Source organism: Sinohyriopsis cumingii, chromosome 11 (genome assembly GCF_028554795.1).
Source record: "Sinohyriopsis cumingii isolate HCF-2022 chromosome 11, ASM2855479v2, whole genome shotgun sequence".
Taxonomy (NCBI): Eukaryota; Metazoa; Mollusca; class Bivalvia; order Unionida; family Unionidae; genus Sinohyriopsis; species Sinohyriopsis cumingii.
Window position 1 is genome coordinate 86,865,364 of NC_142971.1, and position 22,814 is coordinate 86,888,177.

At 35.4% G+C, this 22,814-nt stretch overlaps 1 protein-coding gene across 1 annotated transcript in view; it reads left to right on the forward strand.

The window, feature by feature from the left end:
* LOC149788908 (hepatocyte growth factor receptor-like) overlaps positions 1–22,814 on the forward strand; it is a 163,983-nt gene that overhangs the window by 18,184 nt on the left and 122,985 nt on the right. The window contains exons 2-4 of the mRNA XM_089975039.1: positions 8,474–8,569; positions 13,245–13,337; positions 21,132–21,222. Of these exons, the coding sequence (XP_089831165.1) occupies positions 8,474–8,569; positions 13,245–13,337; positions 21,132–21,222 (280 nt within the window). The remainder of the gene's footprint in view (positions 1–8,473; positions 8,570–13,244; positions 13,338–21,131; positions 21,223–22,814) is intronic.

Genomic DNA, 22,814 nt, shown 5'->3' on the forward strand with positions numbered 1-22,814 from the left:
CTTTCCGATTGTCTTACATCTTCCTGTATTACCGCGCGTATTATTCTCGCTGTATGTGACAACACGAAGGTTGGATAAATTATTGTTTTGAGGATTTCCATCAATATGATCAATAACAAGACCGTCATTGATCATCCCATTATGACATTCATACGTAAATCTATGACACAGATAATGTTTCTTTCCAATTGTAAATCTAAGATAACCAAAATTATTAATATAACCAACTTGTCTCTTCAACTTGCAGTGTCTGATGATACCATTAATATTTGATTCATAGTTTGTTATGACAGGATGTGGGACAAATATATTTTGCTCCATTATAATAATATTATACGTTTAAATCATTGTTTGTCTGAAATCTTGATATATAATCCCTCACGGATTTTATAGCGTTTTCACCGCTATTATTTTTTTTGTCATAATATCTTTTAAGTTCTCTGAACCGTTTTCCGCCGCACTTTCCACATAATTCTGTTTTTCCTCGCACTCCAATACCACACCGTAGACATGGTATTGGTCCTAGACTTCCTCGTCGTATGTTTTGTGAGTGCATCCAACAAAATTCCTTTCTACAGGATTTGTTGCATCGATTTACTGAGCCGATCATCAACCATCTGCATTGAGACATTGTATATATATATATATAATTTTCTTTATTTAAATATTTGTTTTAATTATATGAACGAGTTTGAGAGATTATCCCAAACTAGGCCTGTTAAATATAAATTCAACCTTGACAGATTATCTTCTGACTTGCCAGTGCGAGATTTGGTTGATCCGAAAAATAAAAGTTTGATCTCGAAAATTCACGACGCCAAGAAAGAATTTTACACGGATGGTGCATCTCATACATGGTCAACGTTCAAGATTATACGCAACACTGTCACGGACGCCACAATGAACGACAAGCGAGCGGCAACTATCATTAACTACATTGCTGAATACGAGGGCAATCAAAAATATTTCTTCAGAGTAAAATTTATTGTATTAACAGAAACAGGTAGTTGGATTATCCGTGACAAATATGATCCTGTCCTTGGTAATAATAAAACTATCATATTAAGTAAAAATTCCAGACCGGGTCTACTGACGGGTATTGACAAACCGTATTATGAACGAGCGTATCCTGTAACAGTGGTTATTTATGGAATTTATGAGATAAATAAAAAACCCAACGTTGATAAACTAGCGCCGATGAAATTTTCAAGGTTAAATTGTGTAGCCGAACGAGTAATAGAACACTTTACAAACGTGATGCGTGGAAATGGATTAACTGATTTAAGGCGTGAAAAAATAAACTCGTGGGCTGATTCAGTTAAGGATACCGGTGCTACAATAAAAGATGTTGCTGAGTTAGGAAAAATATTAAAATTTCCAATAACTGTGGCGACAATAACGGGAGAAGTACTGTACCAGTCGAAATATAAATCGAAAGGAGCTCCAATAAATATTATCGATCATAACGCGCACGCATGGACTAACGCGGTAACAATATTTCCACGAGATCGAACTGTTAGATTTTACCCCACAGATAATTCTGTGGCAGATAATTCTGGGGCAGATAGTATGTTTGATTTTATTAAAGAAATAAGTAAAACCGATCCTGTATCGGTATGGTTATTTAAAAGTAATGAGGAGGGTGAATTTGATCAGTTTGTCAAACCGAACGGTGAAATATATCGCACAGAATCCCTCCATGACAAGATGAAAAATCTTGCGACGTTTTTACAGTGCAAGCACGCGGAAAATACTGACAAATTACTAACTAATTGTTTTACCGTTCCATCTGTTGCGGCTCATTTCGCCAGAGAACGAAATTCATGGAAACCAACACGATTTGATTTACTCGAGGACGTACGCGCAAGTTGCGTCGAATATGGACATGGCGGATTATGGAATACCAAATATAATTACAATGATGTTATTTCGGTTGATATGGTTGCATGTTATCCAGGAAGTTTTCTGGGATACGGAGATTGTTCTACGTACTTTGAAAGATTTGGTCACCCTACAAACGAGATGACGCGAGTGGCAATTAATGGACCATTACCTGATTTTGATCTGACTGGATTCGCCTGTATTGAATCATTCGAGTTTAACGAAAATCTTCACAAGATTTGTTATGTTTGGTTTGGCAGACATTTTTGTGAAAAACGTTGGGCACCTATAGTTTTGTTGCGATATATGCTAGATTGTGCGATACTGACATCGTTGGTGGTCAGTGAGGCAATTATATCATATCATGCACAGACCAAAGTTTGGTTGCCCATGTCAGATTCTGAAGTTATTAGCGAGTTTAAGGAAAAATATCCTGATGTTTCCGAAGATGATATTCCTAATAAACTCAAAACCGCAAAAGATCTCGGTAGAAAAATTATAGGTAAATTTACTCAAGGTGGTGCATATGATTATAAAAGACATCACGCACGATTAATTCTAGATGATGCCGAGTACGATTTTATAATCGCTGATACAACGGCGAAAAATACATTTGTAAATCGAGAGAGTGTTTATTTATCCGACGGAATAAAATTAGGTACGATCGTTAGTTACATTAATGACGTCTCCCCGCAATATACTCATCTAAGATCTTCAATGTTGGCTTATGTTTCTATAAATTTATTATCGATGATGAATAGATTTCCTGAGACAGCAGTCAGAGTCGCAACAGATTCGTTTTATATTTCAAGTAAATATTTAGAATCTGTTATGAAATTTACAAGTGATGATGAACGATGGGGTTCGTGGAGAATAAAAAAAGAACTATTACACAATTATGTAGAATCAGCAGATGTTCCAATGAGAGATTTTTATCGCGAGAGTAATAAAATATCAGAAATGTCGAAAGCACCATCGTTGAGTGATCCAATAACTAGATATAAGACAGTATATCTCAATGGACCTGGTGGATGCGGCAAAACAACTCGAACGATTAATATTTTTAGAAATTCAGATATAATCGTGCTGACACCCACACATAGACTTGCACGTGAGATGAAACAGCGGCAAGTACAATCGTGTACGTATCATAGTTTCTTTCGGTGGCGCGGAGATACATGGACTCCTGAACGGATGGGAGAAAAATATATACCTAAAATAATTATTTGGGATGAGATATGCATGGTGTCATTGGATACATTAAAAATGTTTCTTGATTGGTTGTTGACGAAAAATACCGCCATAATAATGTGTGGCGATCATGGTCAACCGCCGCCCTTTGTTGGACCATCTCCACATGATTGGTTAAAAAATTTCGTTGATTATTACGAAGAAATAGATGATGATCATAGAGCTCTTGATGCAAATTTGAAGGAGTTTAAAAAATTAATCAGATTACAATCAAACAAAATTCAGTGTGAAATAATACGTGGAGTGATCTCAGAGACATCAATGAGTGATTTTTTGAAATTATGGAGACCCACCGATTTGATCGTAGCAAGTAGAAAAATAATCAGAGACGCTTTACAACAACAGTTATTTCAACTACATAAAGAAAAATACTCAGAATTACCCGTACCGTTGTGTTATAGACCATCAGATACACGAAAACAGAATATTAATGTTGATATTCCAGGACAGACTGAGAATCAAAATCTCGTATTAAATGATATTGTCGCCGTTGATATCAGTGTGGTTGAAAATGCAATACACGCTGACAAATCTCCATGGGTGTTGGGATACGCCATGACAATCCACTCGTCTCAGGGATTAACTATTTCTGATACACGAGTTTGGATTGTAGACGATCGCATCGAGTGGTCAAATTTAGTTTATTTGGCGGTATCGAGGGTCAGAAATATATCTCAATTACGTAGAATTATGATTCCTGAAATCGTTGATAAATTTAACATCATCGATGATGATATAATAAGAAAAAAATTAATCGGATACAAACAATCTGACAAAAAAAATAAACGTGACTTTGATCTTGATGTTGAATTTATTATTGAGTTAAAACAGCAGCAGAATAATCATTGCACCAGTTGTAATTGTATAATGTTATGGCGGTATTCGAGTAATGATTCAAGACAATTCACCGTAGATAGAAAAGATAATAGTCGCGGTCATACACGAGAAAATACCATGTTAACCTGTCTTGAGTGTAATCGACGTAGAGGCGCTAGTTAAGTGATCGAAATCACCGGAGTGATTTTGGTGGTAGTTGTGTATCCGCGGGAATTATTTGTAGTTGTTCACGTGTAAATCCACGTTGAGGAGCGGCCGAATCTAATCTGTAGATTGCAGGTCTGGAAACGCCTACATTTCTTCCAGTGGATCTTGTCACGGTAGATATTTTGTGTGTGGTAACACTCCAAATAGGATCAGTTGCTCTCGCTTTACCACCTTCAAGTTCACCAGGCTCATATAAATATCTGACTGTAACATCACCTAATATTTTTTGTTTTCCAGCATCTTTTCGTTGTGTTGGTATATTTTTTTTTGTAATTGCATTAATGGGTTTCATGTTGGTTGTTCGTGTGATCTCATTATTTAATGCAGCTATCACGCCTGGTAATCTTGCCACTCATTCACGAGATCTTTTATCCTGAATAAATTCCCTCGCATATTGATATCCAAATAACCGTTCAGCAAGTGTTCGATTAAATCGCTCAACAATTGCTTGATCACGGTGAATTGCAGAATGTCCTCGTCGTATTTTGGTATTATGTTGTTTCATCAACGATGATACTGGACCAAGAAATTCCTTACCAGGATCAACCTGTAGTAGCTGTGGCCATCGCAGACCACCTTGTGGTCCGAGTCCTCGTTGATAAATTCGTTCAAATGCATCGGCTACTTCAGATGATGTTTTCGCTGATAGCGGCTCTGCTTCTTTATATCTACTTGCAACATCAACTACGGTTAGCGCGTATTTGTACGTTTTTCCACGCACAGTATCATGCGGTAAAAACAGAATATCAGCTTGATGAACTTCATTAGGAACACTGACATCGAAATACGCGTACTGAATTTGTTTAGGACGTGGTAGATAAATTTGCCATATTGCTTGTTTGGATAACCACATTTTAGCAGTAGAATGTTTAACCGCCGCTGCATCAGCGAGTTTACCAATTGCTGCTTTGCCTCTCCAGTATCCAACTGGTGAATAATAAATTGATTCCATTATTAATTACCAGCCCCAATCACTAATTTACCTTTCATCGAGGATCTTACTAACCAATTAGCTAATGATTCTCTAATATTTTTATTTTTTATAGAATTTAATGAATGAATTAATTTTACATCTGCAATATGCCTATCTTGTAGATTTTGACTTTTATAAGCTACATCATGAGCATGACAAGCTCGATCAATAGCGTTTACTGGTTCCTCGCCTGGTTTTGGTTGATCTTGATTATCGAGCCTGATATCGAGTCGAGTACCAGGACCACAATAATTATATCCTGGTAGATGTTTTTCTCCTGGATATTTAGCCCATGGAGTACCTGGAAACTTTGACATCAAATTAGCAATATCACCACCGCGCTTATTAGGTAAAAACGAAAATTTCTTTCTACCGCATATAGAACATTTTCCACCGTACGCTATTTTTTTGTTTTTTGTTATAACTGTAGCTAAATCAGTGGTTGGAGTTTTAACTTTACAGCGTAAACAATATAAATTCATGTTATAATATATATGGATATAATTGATTTCTCAGCAACTCGGCAACGAGAGCCAGTTAAGCACCATCCTGCGCTACCGAATTCCATCAGAATGATTATCATAGGACCATCTGGATCGGGTAAGACGCAATTATTACTTAATCTGATAATGAGATGGTTGAAATGGGATAAGTTGTATTTAGTAGCACCATCCGTTGATGATCAACGATGTTATGATGTACTTAAAGATTTCAGTGAAAACGCGCGATTACTGGATGAGGATAATGATGTTATAGAGTTTATAACCGATATTGATGAAGCACCATCCGTAGATTCCATAGACGGATTTATTAATAATTTAGTTGTATACGACGATGTGATGCTAGATAAACAATCAAATCCAGCCAGAATATTTTCCCGAGGTAGACATAAAAATACAGACGTGATCTATGTTACTCAACGATATACACAAATTCCGAAGGTGATCAGAGACAACTGCAACATTTTAGTTGTGTTTAATGGCGTAGACACACACACGTTGCGAAATATTCATCAAACTTGGTGTGGTGGTGACATGGATATAATTAAATTCAAAAATTTCTTCTCACGAGCGCAAGCTACTCCGCATGGATTTATAACAATAAATTTACACGATCCAAGAACAAGATATCGTGTGGGTCTTGATAAAATATTTGGGTAACAGGGGTGATGATAAAATTAAATTTAATTAAACAGATATCATTAATATAATGAACAACTGTGCGTGGCTGCGTCAAGGAACAACAGATAAATGCAACAAAAGGTGCCGTGGAGAATATTGCAAGAAACATAATTATCTTATAAAGAAAAACCTTCATGCTGGTCCACGAAGTTGTGTTGGATGTAACAACGGCGTTAGAGGATTATATCAGATTTGCAAAAATTGCGGTGGAGATCGATATCGAAGTTTGATGAACTATTACAGAAAAAGAAAGAACATAAATCCAAAAATAGAAAAACCACCATCAGAACTTGAATATTACTTGAAACATAGAACAAATTCCGAAGATTCAGATGAAGATGAAACAGATGAAGATTCCCATGATTCAGATGATGATTCCCAAGATTGATAGCAGCAGAGAGGGTTCGTCTACAATTCTGTTTGGGACAAACAATAATCGTAGACGTGGTATTGACCTCTATGAGTGGTCACTATTTTTTTTGGTAAAACACAAGGGTGACCACTCCCTTAAGTGGTCTGTTCACCCTCTCTGCTGCTACATGGGCTTAAATCTCAGGTTCGGCCAGTGTGGGTATGTGAAAAATCTTGCCAATATCTTCCTGTTGGTCAGTGGTTTTCCCAGGTTCTTCCTCCACAATTTATACTAGCTGCCATGTGTGGCCTGTCATGTTCTGAAAAATGGCATTAAACCCAAAACAAGAAAAGCTCAACCTCATCATTAAGGTCACAGCAAGGGAAGATATAATTATGTAATTTGTGTCCCTGTCTAGAGTATAACTTTTGAACCACTGAAGATATTTTAATGAAACATTTGCAGGTTATATGTATAGATGGTGTGTCCCATATAATAGCTGTGCCCCCTGCCTCAAAGTGAAGGTCACAGCTAGGGAGAATGTAACTAAAACTTGTATCCTTGTCCATAGCATGACTATTAAACCACTGAAGATATTGTATTGAACCATTAAGCAGTTATATATTATGACTAGGTATTGTGTCACATATCATACCTATGTCCTCAGTCACAAAGTCAAAGTCACTGCAAGGAAATATAATTTAGTAACCTTCATCAATGTATAATATAACTTTTCCTGCCTCATGGTGAGGGACACTGTAACAGATATGTCACTGGCCTGCTTCCTTATCCAGGCTGTCATATTTGACCTTCTACACATGTTTTGATGAAAGTTTATAATAAAGTAGACAAGTCTATATTACAATGTCAAGGTCATTAATGATGAAAAGATAATGAGATGGGCATATTATTTGCTCTTTTTTAATTGCATTTCTTTCACTACAAATTGAATATAACTGTAGGTAATTTTATTTATTTATTGAACACTATGTATATAATAAGGTATCATTTGTTGTATGTTTTTTTTTTATTGTCACCTCTGTCTGCGTGAGTTCGAGTCTCAGATTCAGCAAATGTGGTTATGTGAGAAAGCTTGCCAGTAGCTTCTCATGGGTCGGTGGTTCTTTATGGGGGTTTCCCGGGTTCTTCCTCCACCATTAATACTGGCCGCCATGTATAGCCGTGTGCTGAAAAATGGCGTTGAACCCTACAACAACAACAAGAACAATTTTTTATTGCACAGTGTTATCTCTTGCAAAAATGTAACATATTATTTATTCAATTTCACTTTAGCAGTTTCAGAAATACCACAGTGAAGTTTTAGAGAAAAGGTATACAAGTTTTAGAGAAAAGATATACAAGTTTTAGAGAAAAGGTATACAAGTTTTAGAGAAAAGGTATACAAGTTTTTTTAGATGAGTGAGGGCATAATTGGTGACATCTACAAACAGGAATTTTTGTGAAATATACAAACTGCAATTTTATGCAAGTAGCCCAGCAAATATATTGTTATTTGCTGGATGCAGTTGGAGTTTCATGTCTTCCAAGCATTGAAATAATGTTTCCATGAGTAAATGAACTGTAGGTTTGATTACTCCATGTTAATAAGGTATTGAATGGACAATAATTAAGATAAGGATAGAATTTTTATTTCAGATGCTTTCATACATAGATACAATATGTGTATAAACAATATATGGACAGTTAAATTATATATATATATATATATATCTGACATACATAATTGTCCTTAGAAATTAACTGTCATCACTTTTTTAAATTATTTCACAGGCAGAGGATTGTCCCCAGTTGTTGGACAGCAGAGGGAAACTGTTTGCTGCAAATGGTGTACGTTCTAATTACAGTTTAAATGCAAAGAATCTGCCTGTAAGTACTGCAATGTTAAGAGTATGCATAGCATTTCAATGTTTTATGGTGTAATTTCTAATTGCAGTTTAAATGCAAAGACTCTGCCTGTAAGTACTGCAATGTTAAGAGTATGCATAGTAATTCAATGTTTTTTGGTGTAATTTCTAATTACAGTTTAAATGCAAAGAATCTGCCTGTAAGTACTGCAGTGTTAAGAGTATGCATAGTAATTCAAAGTTTTATTAGCCCATCAAGCTGGAAGGTAAGGAGACTTTATTAATGGTATAAAGGTAGTTTCAAATAGTTTGCAAACTACCTGTACATGTTTATTTGCCAGAGTTATGACTGCAGTTCCAGCTGTGTGGTTGTTTTCTACTATGGCTAGCAGTGTAAGATAAACAAAAGCTAGTTTTGTGGTTGCCAAGCAACTGTGCCATCAATGCAGACTCAGAAAGTTCAAAGATTCCAAGGTGTAGAAAAATTGTAAAAATTGCTGTAGTGGCATGACAATCTAATCTAGTAATTTATGTATGGATTCAAGCATGTGTACCAAATTTCATTCATTGATGAGCATACAGACATCAGAAAAACATAATCCCCCCTTCATCTTCTGAATTGGGAGGATATAACGTTGTTACGTCTAGGGGCTTAAACTAAGTAACAAGACTAGGTAAAAACTGCATTCAAACTAATTCTTGGCATACTTTGACCAAAGTAGTTGTTGACTTGACCTTGGCAATTGGCTTTGATTTATGAATGGAAATTTCACAACATACAGTACATGTACTTTTACTAATTTATAAGCCAGCCACTGAATTAAAGAATTAAAATATCAATGTCACAAACCCAAATGACTTAAATAATACTATACTTTAAAATAATATATGACTTAAGTAACTCATCTGAGTATGACTATAATAATGGTCACCTTTAAGAAAAGGAAAAAGGGTCTTATGATTTGAAGGATGATTTAATATCAGCAGTCCACTACCTGTTATTATTATGTTGTTTTCTCTTTTTCAAGTACTAGTCACCAGTCCAATGTTAAATTCCTCCAGTTAGTAATTAGAGGCCTAGAACAAAAATAAACATAGACCCATTCTGATGCCTTAGTTACTTCAACCATTCAGAATATTGTCCTTTGTTGGGGTGCAGCTTCACTGGTCATTTGTATCATTTTAGTTTAACTGGATGTTTGCTTGATATTACCTGTAGTTCACTGGACATTCATCACCACTCACCCCACTGGGCACTGGGCTCTGATCACTAGTTATTACTGGTCACCTGGCAGAAAACTAGACACCTGCCACCAGGCTTTATCAACTAGACACTGAACATAGGATTAACACCATTGACCTACCAGCCCCAGAATTGAATGGTTTGTCAGTCCAATTGAGATGTTGGGAATGAAGCAACTGGTAACATATTAATTTCACAGCTGTGACTATAGAGCACCTGCCTCATCTACGGAAAGGCAGACATGGCAGCCCTTATGATTTTGTCATAAAGCTTACTGAAATGACTCTGAAACTATGGAGAATGGAGGCAAAAAATATATAAAAAATCAAGATCTTGACTTGTCTGGGTGTTTAGGCTTTAGAATTTAGACTAATTAGAGTTGGTTTGGGTAATGTGGTTATATTACAGGATGTACCCAAGATGGTTTAATTCATTCATGTTCCTGTAGACCACTTGCATGATCAAGCTTTTGGACCATTGTAAAGTTAGGATGTTTCCCTAACCAAATCCACCAAACAACTGTATTTTTTGCTCTGTTGTCTAGGTCCATAGTTTAAGGTCATCATTTCAGCAAGCCTTATGTGCTCCAGATAGTTTAATTCACTCTTGTTCATGTAGACCACATTGCAAAATCTGGAAATATAGTCCTTCAGAAAAAAACATGAAGGTTAAGCGGGCAATCAGCCACTTAAAAAATCTTGACAATATGTACAGAAGTATAAAAATTCCCCAATATTCAGATAATTTGCTATGCTTGTGAAAAAGCCGGAAAGGTGACAGTTACATTTATTGGACATAATCTTGTGTATAGATTTGAGTGTAGCTCATGGCAGGTGAAATAATTGCCACTGCCATGTGAATAAAAAAAAAACTGCAAAGATTGCAATCTTTTCATTTGGTCTTCATTTATGTTTGCATGACAGTGATGTAATTGATTCATTAGTACTTCGACCCTGGTTGATAAATTGGAAATCCTTACTTTATAACCATATACGCTTTTCACTTTATAACTTGTACACAACGCGATCCAAAACAAAGACTGCACTATAATTGAGGTGGTGAGTTGCTGAGGGACCTTAAAAAAATGTTAAGGTGGTGATACCCTCTGCACTGGACTTGGAGAAAACCCAGCACATGGCATGTTGGGTGGTTCGGTAGTGGGTCTTTTTAATGACTGAATCAAGTTGCAAGAGATTTTTTTCAAACAAAGTTGTTACATTGTTAATATGTAAATTACCTTTATCTTCAAGATACTCAAATTCTGAGAGATCGTTAATAACATTACTCCAGTAAGTTTTGATAACCATCACATGTTTGTGAAGCATTGTGTATTCATTGACTGCATTTTTTTGTTTGCTCACAACAAAACATGATTCATTTTTTAAAATTTACTATTAATAGAACATTGATTCTTTGATTTCATTGATATTAATAGCAAATCTTCTTTTCATCCTTAAAGAAATATCTGAGTGCTAATTAAGGAATTTTGCATTCACTTCAATCTATTGAACTCGCTTTTTATAATGAACTACATCTGTAATAGAAAGCCTTTTATTAACCAAGTACTCATTTCATTTCATTACCTTGCTATCTTTGATCACATTTGCAAATGACTAGGCTAATTGAAGGTAGTTTGTTGTGGTTGTTGTTGGGTTGGTTTTAACACCATTTTTCAGTGCATGATAGGCTATGCATGGTGGCCAGTATAACTGGTGGATGAAGAACCTGGAAAAATCATGGTAAGAACCACTGACTCATGGGAAGCTACTAGCAAGTTTTCTCACATACCCACATTTTCCAAGCCTGAGACTCAAATCCATACAGATGTCTATGTGAGATGGCAGTGATCATTAAAGGCAAGTGCTTTAGACCACTTGACCACTCAGGCCCCCATTGAAGGTAGTTTAATTATATTACATACATAATAATATTATAACAAAGTTTGATTGATTAATTAAAAAGAGATTAACTGACACACAGTTGTGACTGCTAGCTGTTATGCAGGTAGGATTTGTCATGTCTTAACTTTTGTTTCATTCCACCTCTTTTATTTGATTTGGTACAAAAAACATTTAATAGCAGTAATAGCTTACCCATGGCTATTGTTTATCTTTGGCATGGAAAAGAAACAGCTAAACAATAGCCTTGGGTCAGTATTGCATCACTAAAATTAGTTTTACCCCACCACCACCACCAAAAATAGCAATAGTTTACCCATGGCTATTGTTTAGCTGTTTCTTTTCCATGCCAGTGCTAAACAGTAGCCATAGGTAAGTATGGCACAATTAAAATTAGTTTTACCCACAAAAAAAAACTACATATTAACATGATAATATGAAGCAGGTCTGCATTTAATTTAGTGACAACAAAACAGATACTTCTGCAATCAAAAACCAGCCTGCACTTCATTAGGTTCTTGCCAGAATGCTTGTGGACGTAGCTGTGATGGTTGATTGATATTTATCATATTTGAATACAAGAGGGCATGATATGTTTACACTGAACTTGAACTAAAAGATAGAGCTACACACGAATTTCACATGACAAATTGTATTAAGCTGGTATTTATTTATTACAATGTTGCCACCAGTAGGCATGAATGACATGATCAAAATTTCACAGAATATTGTTATTTACAGTGCACTGAAAATGTTATTTGGACAATACATAAAACATATAATTTCTTATTAAAAGATATGAATTTCATGATGCTAATTAAAATTTCCAGGTACTGACCACTGCTTTCAATGACAAAATGAGCAATATCTCAGGACATTTACCAGTTTTTATCATGATTTTCTTCAATTTCAACAGATGGGGGCAATTTTTGTTGTATTTTCTGGTAAAAATGGAATCCACACCTGTTCCCACATTATAAGTGAGGTCATGCGTTATCTGGGACACGAGTTAGTGAGGTGGTGGTGTATGTACTTTCTGGGCATGAAAAGACAAATGTATATCATAGAGCTGTCTTTTGTCCTGGGATCCATCCTGTCCCCAAAGGTCTATTCCCCAAGGAAATTACTGACCTATAACTATGTATATACTTATTGGCATGAAAAATGAATGCACATACTCAACTGATATTTGCCTACTGGGCAGTCCTTAGCATCAGAGACCTACCCAAGAGACTCTTAGTATCAAAGACATACCCAAGAGACTCAGAATTGGGGGTCACAGTCAGAAGTGGAAACTTTGGGGATACATGTTTTACAAACATAGAATTCTAGTTTTCCTTTGTCTGTTTTAGACATAAAAGTGGTAATAATGATATTGTGTCCAAATCTTTGGTTAAGGATCGTAATATATGTGCCATCAAAATGGCTAAAGAGATTGTAGTTCTGGTGGATTTCATTTAACCTGTGAAAATGGTTTTAATTAGTACTTTTCTTGTTTAGTTTAAATTAAATAATCCAAATTGTATTTAAGGTCCCATTTTAAAACTCTTTTCCAGGATGTTGGAACCTATACATGCAGTGCAAATGACAGTGTATGCTTTTCAGCTAGCATCAACAGAACAAACATGCTGGTAACATGCCCAGTCTATGTAAGTACTAAAACAAAATGGGCAAAATGGTAAATAGAGACAGATGATGTTTGTCTGTGTCTTTTTATTGTGTGGGAAGACAATGATATTACACTTTTACAGAACATTGACACATTTTCATCAAAATTGGAAAATTATTTAAATTACGACGCAGGACTGAGAAAATACTTTGGAATACACTTGTTTAACTAACTCCTTGATTTGCCTTCCTTTTAATGTAATATAGAAAATATATTAACCATAAATCTAGTTCACCACCATCTACAGTTACCAAACATTGTGGGTGTCTTGCTTGAGAGGTTATGAATATTCTTGTTGATTTTGGTTTCAAAGATCAAGGTCATTGTGACTAAAAAAAGAAAATCATTTCTGTACAATTACTATAGTTGTCCACCATCAACAGTTACCAAACTTTGTGCCTGGCTTATATTATAGGGTATCATTTGGGGGGTCAAAATGTCAAAGTCAAGGTCAGTGTAAATCAAAGAAGAAATATAATATTTTTGCAATATCATTAATTTTGCATTACATACTTAGCCCAAATGTTTGTGGATGACTTGCACTTAAGGTAAGGAAGAACCTTATTGATTGTGGGAGTGGGGTGAAAGTGTTAGCAGCACAGGTCACTGTGTCTGAAGAAAAAGAAATGGTTGCTGCACATGTTCCACTTCACCAACCTGGACCAAATTATGAGGAGTGCTTGCACTTTAAATAAGGAACAAATGATATTGGTTTTCATTTCATAGGTCAAGGTCACTACACAATGGCTAGTTCTGCATCATCTACATCTACCAAACATTGTGATGGCTTGCACTAGAACTAATTCACAAACCAAAATACATCCTGCAGAAAGGTTGCGGCAAGCTTGTGATAAGCTTATGATATGATGGACTGCTCTGGTGGCCTAGTGGTTAGAGCATCTGCCTCAGATGCGGGTGGTTGTAGGTTTCAACCCTGGCTGAGACATACCAATGACTTATAAAAATGGTACAAACAGCTGATGCACTAGGTACTCAGCATTGAGAGGTTAGTTAGGACTGGTCAGACTGGTGTCAGGATAATGTCTGTGCCATTATGCCCCAGTGCTAGACATCACACCCTTTTTATTGACATATTCTTTTAAATTTTAAATTAATGTAAATTAAAAAAATGAATAAGGCATTTGGCAAGTTATGAAAGATATTGTACAATCCTCTGAAAAATCCCCATGTCCATAACTGGGGCAAACCTAAATATACTGTGCAGTTGTATTATCAATCTTTCTACATCGCAGATGCAGTTATTTACTCTTTAGCTTGAATTTTTTAAGTAAAAAGCCATAAATACCAAATATGTGTTTACTTGCAAATTACCACTAGGCACATTTTGCATAATCTACAACTTAATTGCAACAGGAGAACACGTAGACTATCTGGAGCACAGACAAAATTGAGTTTGGTAGTTAAAATCACTATATTTGTATGAAATAAAGATTTTAAACCATATTCTCAATACCTTCTTGAAACATAGATTGTCTTTTAATTTCCAGTAATTTCATTTTGTTAGATAATTAATTGAATGTGTCAGTATTAAAACCTTTACTACTACTACTACTACTACTAATAATAATGATAATAATAAACAACTAAATGTAAATGCCTGTGATTTATTCCTTATAAGTTTTTGTGCATGATAACTGATTAAACTATTAGTGTTTTATAATTAATAATTATTTGTACAGATTCATTCATAATCTTTAGGTTTTCATTTCTTCTTGTTCTCAAAGATGTTATGTCTATCCCTGTTATTGTTACTGTTAGTTCTTTACATACTGAATAGAAACTACAATGTTTAAATCCTGGAATAATGATTGTTTTCTTTGAGAGAGAGAGAGAGAATGAGACCCATCCAGTCCTGCCTACATGTTATAATGCAGGGTGGTCCAGCATCTTCAACAATGTGGGCCATATGGACCACAAATGTAAAGTCCATGGGCCATACATGATATATTTTATATTAATTATAACTATATGACTGAAATTTTGTATGAGTGCAGCCCACAATAAAATGTGGCCTGTGTGCCTTTAGTTAGATCACTGTGCTATAATGGATAAATAAAAGAATAAAATATTCAAATAATAAAAGCACTTAACAAGAAGAAATGCATATTTATCTGACACAGAGACAGATTTGGTAATGGATAGTACTGGTGGTTATTTCCCCTGTTGACAGCCATGAGACTGGTATACTGAAAATGAAATATTCATGCAACTTACAGGCTTATTTGGCACACAGAATTACTGCAGCAGCTTCATTCTCAAATAGGTTCCATTTTTAATTTTCAAAAGTTTGCTCGTGAATTTTTTCATGCTTAGTTTGGAAAATTTTGTTACAAGCAATTTACAATAAATGTGCAGCAGTTGATACTGCAACCAGAAGATAACTGCAGCAACAAAAGATCATGGAGTTTTCATGTTCAGTAAAATTAAGACTGCTGTGCCTGCCAAATGCAGTTATTAATGCAATCATGTGGTCAGTCAATAACAATAGGGTGATTAGGTTTGCAAATTTCATCCTTGCCTGTGATCACATTTCATTTTTTTTTTAAACAGACTACATACGTTAATATATACCCACTATTCAAATTTTGAAATGTAAGAGGGTGAGGGCTGCCTGGAAGTTTTTCTAACAAATCATTTCTCTCCTCTAAATAATGCTTGAAACACTAGTCATGCTCAGATTTATAGACAAACAAACCTAAAAGATCTATTGTATACATTATATTCATCATCATCATTCCACTTTGTTCCCATAGTGCCTTCAGTGCAGCTCCTCATTTGTCAGTCTAGGGCTAACTGCTTTGCCTCCCTCTAGGACATGCAGATGGTGTTAAGCTCACTGTCCAGGGTTCTTCACCAAGTCATGACTGGTCATCCTCTTCTGCTTTTGCCTTCATGGTTCCAATCCAGGATATTGTGAATGATGTTGGGTTCTACAGGGTATGTCCAATCCAATTCCACTTATGTTCCTTATTGGTGTCAGATATGGGTTTCTGTTGTGTCCTCAGTCCAACACCTTTTTGGGGATTTGGTCTGGACATCTGATATGCAGGATCTGTTGGAGACAAGTATTGACAAAGACCTATAGCTTATGTTCCACGTTCTTTGTATATGTCTAGGTTTCTGCTCCATCAAGGAGCACTGATTTGATGCTGGAGTTGAACAGCCTAAGCTTTGTTTTCAGGTGGATGTTATCATTCCTCCAGACTTGTCTAAAAGTGGTAAATGCATGGTGTGCCTTGGCAATCCTGACCATGACATTTTTATCTGTTTCTCCTGACTTGTTCACAGTTCTGCCAAGGTATTTGAACTTATCAATATTCTCAATGGCTTATCCCTCTAAGAGAATAGATGCATCCTGGTTTGTATTGACTCACAGTAATTTTGTTTTGTTGGCATTGATCTCCAGGCTAGTAAATCAAGGCATGGTATGGGGGCACTCACCAGTTATTATGTACTTTTGAGAGAGTGACATAGGTACGGTGAAGTTGTTTGCATTTAAAACATGCACAGTGGAGAGAATGTTGGCATACCTCTATGCTACTCTAACGTAATGTGGCTGAAATTTCTTTGGAAATTTGTACATGATCTAAGCACACTGCTAATTAAAATGACTGCTTCCTTGTGCTATAAAATCAGCCTGAATTAGTCTGAAGTACACTATCCATAGCAGCTATTACAATAGAGAAAATGAGTGTCTTCATATAATTTATTTTCACAGTATTCTTGGCATTTGTGGCATGTTTGTTACCAAGTTCTGACTTATCTTTGCTCATGCTCTTCTTGACCTCCTTATTCTTAGTTGTATTGTATTCTTGCTGAAGATGCTTCTGAGTTCTGGTCTTTGCATGTACGAGTCTCTGATTGATTTCTTGTCTGTCTTTTTTCTTCTGTCAGCTAGTATTAGAGCTTCTGTCTTCTGAATCCAAGCATTTCCTCACAAATAGATGTGAAATATGCCTCTAACCTGTTCCCACTTATTTTCTTTGGAGCCAACATTAAGGTCAACATGAGCCTGAAATCTGTTGGAGAGGGAAATGGCGAACTCCTGTTGTTTCTCAACAGTCATGAGTCTGCAGGTGTCATATCATTCATGTTTTTGCAGTCCTGTCTTCTTTATGCTGCTGATTCTTGTTAGGTTTGCGATCACCAGCAGATGATTTGTGCCAACATCTGCTCCTCCACAAGCTCTCACATCCATCATAGTCCTCCACCAATATTAGGGAGATAGCAATGTGGTCCATCTGATTCTCTGCTGCTGAATCTGGGTATTTCCATGTCACCTTGTGGATCTTGTGATGGGGAAAGACTCTCCCACCAATCATAAGGTTGTTCATCACACAGAAATCAGCAAATTGCTCTCCATGGTCATTATGTCTCCTGAGTTCCTGTCCGATGTTGTTTCTGCCTACTTTTGCATTCAAGTCACCCAACTCAGGTGTAATGTCCCTCTTTGGTACTCTGTCAAACATGCTTTACAGTTGCTCATAAAAATCCTCCTTGGCATCATAGTCTGCAAGATTTGTTGGAGCATAGCACTGCACAATGGTTATCTTTTAGAATTTTGACTGGAAGTGGGCTATCAGAATCCTCTAACTGACTGGTTCCCACTCCATCATTTTTCTTTCTTGATGAACATTAGTTCCACTCCATTCCTGCTGTCTTCATCCTCATTGGGTGGTCCTGAGTAGAGGAGATGTTTTGATGCAAAGTGTTCATCAAACTTCACTCAGTATCTCCAACCTCACTCAGTATCGCCAACCTATATCTTTCCATCTCTTTGGCAACTTGTGCAGTTTTCCATGACTTGCACTGTGTTCTTATATTCCATTCAAAATCTCGTTAACAGTCATTGTGGAGAGAAGATTTATCAGTAAGTCAGCTCCCTCTTGGGGATGGCTAGTCTGCTTCATACACTCTCCCTGGGTCATTTCTATTGATCCAATGCATTTTTTGCTATGGTAGTTTCTGTAGCATGGCTTTTTGTACATTTAAAGATTTCAGCTTTAATGTTTCGATTTTTTATTATTCAATCATTACACTATAGGCTTTTGTGGTTTGTTTTGTTCGCTTTCTGCTTAAAAAAACAAAGTTTTCATGATCAATAACAAGATCTTGAGATAATTTAATCCTCAAAAACCAATATGATCATCTGGATTCTGTGATTATTCCTGCAAAGACAGCAGCAGTCATTTATATATTTGTTGAATTGCCAGTGTCCTTTTTATTCTATTTGGCTATTAAGGATTCCTCTAGTACACTAGGACATGCTTTGATGTCATAGAAATTTCCAGATATCATATTGTACTAGACGGAATATTCCTATTAGGTGGCACAATGAATTGATCATACATATTGTAGTTGTTTACCAGGGGCATTAGGCAACGCTTGTGGACAGAGATGACGGGTGTCAAAATGTGCTTGCATTGAAATGTGGTGGAGGTATCAAAACATAATTGCATTGATTTTAGTCAGGGCCTTCCGAATGCATTGTATGTGAGACAGGGTTATACTCTTCCTTTTCTAATGGTTCAGTCAGTTAGAGAAATTCAAGGAACTAAACAATAGTAATTTTATTTTCTTCAAAGTTCTTATCCTTTGAAAATATAATTACATTTTGCTTTCCTGAAAGAAACAAATCATCACTATGATGTGGGCATAAATGACTTGGTTCTAATGAATTCTCATTGGAAAAATGCATCAGAACTATTCTGAATAAGTTCCACATCTATTTCTGCTTTAAAAATTGACATACAATGCTGATAGGATATGCAAGGCCTGATCATAGTCACTTGAATATTGTCATTGCCTTTATTAGTTCCAAATCAGACTATCTTTACAGCATAAAATCTTACCCAGTATGATTAACAAACCATTAGTCTAAGAATGGAGACCTAATTAAAGTTCTGGTCATACACCTTGAAAAAACTTTGTGCTTTGTATAAGGAAAAAGCACAGTGAAATGTTATGGTTAATGTAACTTAAATAAAAGAATTGGTTTCAGTTCCATAACTCAAGTTCAAATTACTAAGTAGACTGAACCATGTAGATGAAATGTCTACTGACTTTTGCATCAAAATGTCAAAGGTATAGCATCAAAAGGTCACAGGTTTAGATCACTGTGACTGGAAAAAGAAGAAAATGTTATTGCATAATAACTTTAGTGCTTGGTTTTTACTTTGAGTAAACTTTGTGTGCAGTTTGCACTCTGGGTTCAGAAGAAATTTAGTCTGATTGTCAGCCTTCAGTGTCATCATTTAGCAAAGTTATTAGCCCCTGATTGTCAGATCCACTCACTTTCTTTTCTGCACATTGAAACCTTTGATTATTATTATATTTCATCCAGAGCTGGTGTGCTGCTTGATATTGATGCGACTTACCGTAGCTGTCATGTTACTTAGCAGGTAGAGCAAATAATCAAAGTTTTAGGCTTCATGTTTGATTGTTTTGCCTTTCATAAAACAAATTTAAACTGAAAACTCCCCACTGATAACCATTTCTGCATTGTTATATATCAGTGTCAAAGCTGACTTCACAAATGATGTCCTGATATTATATTACTCTCTCTGGTTTGTTTCTGATATTTCCTATGTTTTACGTAACCTTTAATATCTAAATTATGATTTGTCTAGAAGTTGATTTGGTAACATGTAAATGACTACTACATCTCTGATCAAACTCATACTCTCAACCTCTGCAGCAAAATATAAACGTGAAATAAATGTTCTTTAGGTGTAAAGTCTGGCAGAGATTATAAATGTTTATGCATGAAATCTTTATGATAATTATTCTGCTAGCTTGACTTGGAAATTATCTATAATTTAAACACTTAAAGTTTTGTCTAGGTACTGTAAATAGCCTTTTAATTAATTTACGTAAAGATAAATACCTGTTGTTTTCTTTACTAGAGAGCTCAACCTGAGAAACAAAGGATTTATGTACATAGGGTAGTTTGCAGTGGGTGTTCATGTAAAGTTTCAGCTTGTTCAATTTAGACTGCAGAAGCAGCCAGTGTATTGTAATGTGAATTCTAATCAATTACTTGTATAAGACTTGAAAATTAAAAAGTTAGATCACATAAATTGTCACCACTGTAGCAAGAGTTTGATTGTCAGCATTACACGCCATCATTTAATGGAGTTTAATTGTCAGTGCTTGGAAGATATAGAAGATTTTTAGCAATTGATTTTCAGACTCACTGAAATGTCAAGGCTACTGTAACTTAGATAAGATAAATGATTTCAGTTCCATAACTTAAGTTTCTGCACAATTACTCTCTTGATTATTATTGAAATTAATTAAGCTTGTATTGATTGACAGCTTTGTATTGATGAGGCCAATAAAAAAGTGGGGAACATCAGGTCTTAGAACATTCCTAGATATTATGTCAGCTGGCCTTATGAGCTTAATGTATGACTCTGTACCTTTGTCTGGAGAGAATCAAGTTTTAAACTTGTACAGATATTATGGTACATGTCAACCATGAGATGTAGTTGCTCATAATAAAATTACTTGGCCAACTGCTTTAGTATAGAGCTATTAGGCCAATGTCAGCCAGGCGAATGATATTGAGGCCATTTAGGACTCCTGTTGTGATATTTTCTTATTGATTTTTACTTGGAAGATTGCTTGGCACCCAGATGTCATAAACCATGTAGCGTTTGGAAGAATTGTGTATGCTAACCTTTTTACATATTTAATATTCTCCACAGTTTTAATTGATGAAACTTAGGCATTTTCAATTATTTTTCAACAGATAGGAGATGCTAAGAATGCCACACAGAATCTGTCCATAAAGCTGCTGTATCCTAATAAACATCCTGTGGATGATGAGTATGGAAACAGTGGTAAGTAATGAATCGCACATACACTCAGTAATGATGAAGCACACTTCCCATTTTTCTTTTCTAGCCCAAGTAACTTATTTATATTTTATTAAAATAATATAAATTTGGTTGGTTGTTTAAGAATTTAGAATCTCACTGTAATTACAGGTTTGCATCCTCTCTCTGTGCCTGCCTCCCCCTTCCCCCCAAAACATACACGCATTTTGGTTCAATTTGATGTACTGAATGTGAATTAATTTATTTTCAGTTTTTGTTTTTGTGCTTTGATAATTGTAATTTTTCTTGTTCTTCATGTTATGTATAACTGTATTATGTGCTTAACTCTTGTAGGTTGTAGTTTAAGCTATTGGTTATTTTTAAACAACAGTTTAGATAGGTAACCGTTGTCAGTGGTTTTTGAGTTGTACTTTAAGATAATATCTGTAAACATGTTGACTGGTCTTTTGATCCTAGAAAGTTCTGGAAGCTAACTTATGACCCACATCCTGGTCATAATATTGTGTCTTAGGTGTTTATATAAGGTTTTGATAAACAAAATTATTCATTCTTATTTTAATATCAGTGTAGTGGAATCACTTTTAGTTGTGTTCAGATATAATTTGAGAGGAATCATTGAAATCATTTGCTGGAATTACAAAGTGCTCATTGACTAGATAAACATCATTTTGGGATTATTGTGAATTCCTTCAAAGATAGTCTGGATAATATAATTGTGATACATCAAGACTGTTGGTTCATCAGTACATTCAAGATTCTTGGAACTCATTTAGAACAATATATTGTTGGACTTGTGATAAAACTTATTGGATTATTTGGGATTTAGTTTATAATATTTTAAGTTCCACTAAAATTTTCATTTTATAATTTAGAGAATTAAATTATTTTCTGATTTTACCAAATTTGTTGATTTCGCTTCTTTCTTTTACTTAGTTTAAGACCATAGAGCCATAACACTTCATTTTGTGGGTTTGCCTTTGTTAGGGCAATTAGCCATATTTTCCTCATAGATGGATTATTGTTAATTGGATTTGAATTTCTTGGCTTGTAGAAACTACTAAATTCATGAAAATTAATACCCCATTATTAAAAGTAAATTTACCATTTAGGTCAAGAATAATAAAGTGACCTATAAATATGACAAGTTTATGTTGGCAAGGAGAGGGGATGCTGGTTGGTAGAAACAAAAATCAAGACATTCACTGTGTAAAACTAAACCAGTTTCAACACTGAATGTCATATATGTCCTGGTATTTTGTTCAGAATTAATATACAGAAAAGGTTATTACAAGTGTATAGTATGTACAGCTTCTGAAATGCCTATTTTTTCTGGCCATGATTGTTTGAAGTTCAGAAATGTCTGTTTTTGGAATACATTAGCTGGATCTTTAAAGACCCTGTGATTAGCCCTGAATGACCTGTGGCATAAAAACTGCATTTGGCTGCTGTTACTGTTCACAAACCAGTTTACAGAAATCACTTAAGTAATGATAAGACTTCATCAAAATGCAGTTTGTATAATGTCAAAAAAAAATGTGGACTGGGTATAGCTGATGAAAATGATAACCCCAGCAAGAAAAGATAGCGAATTTAAG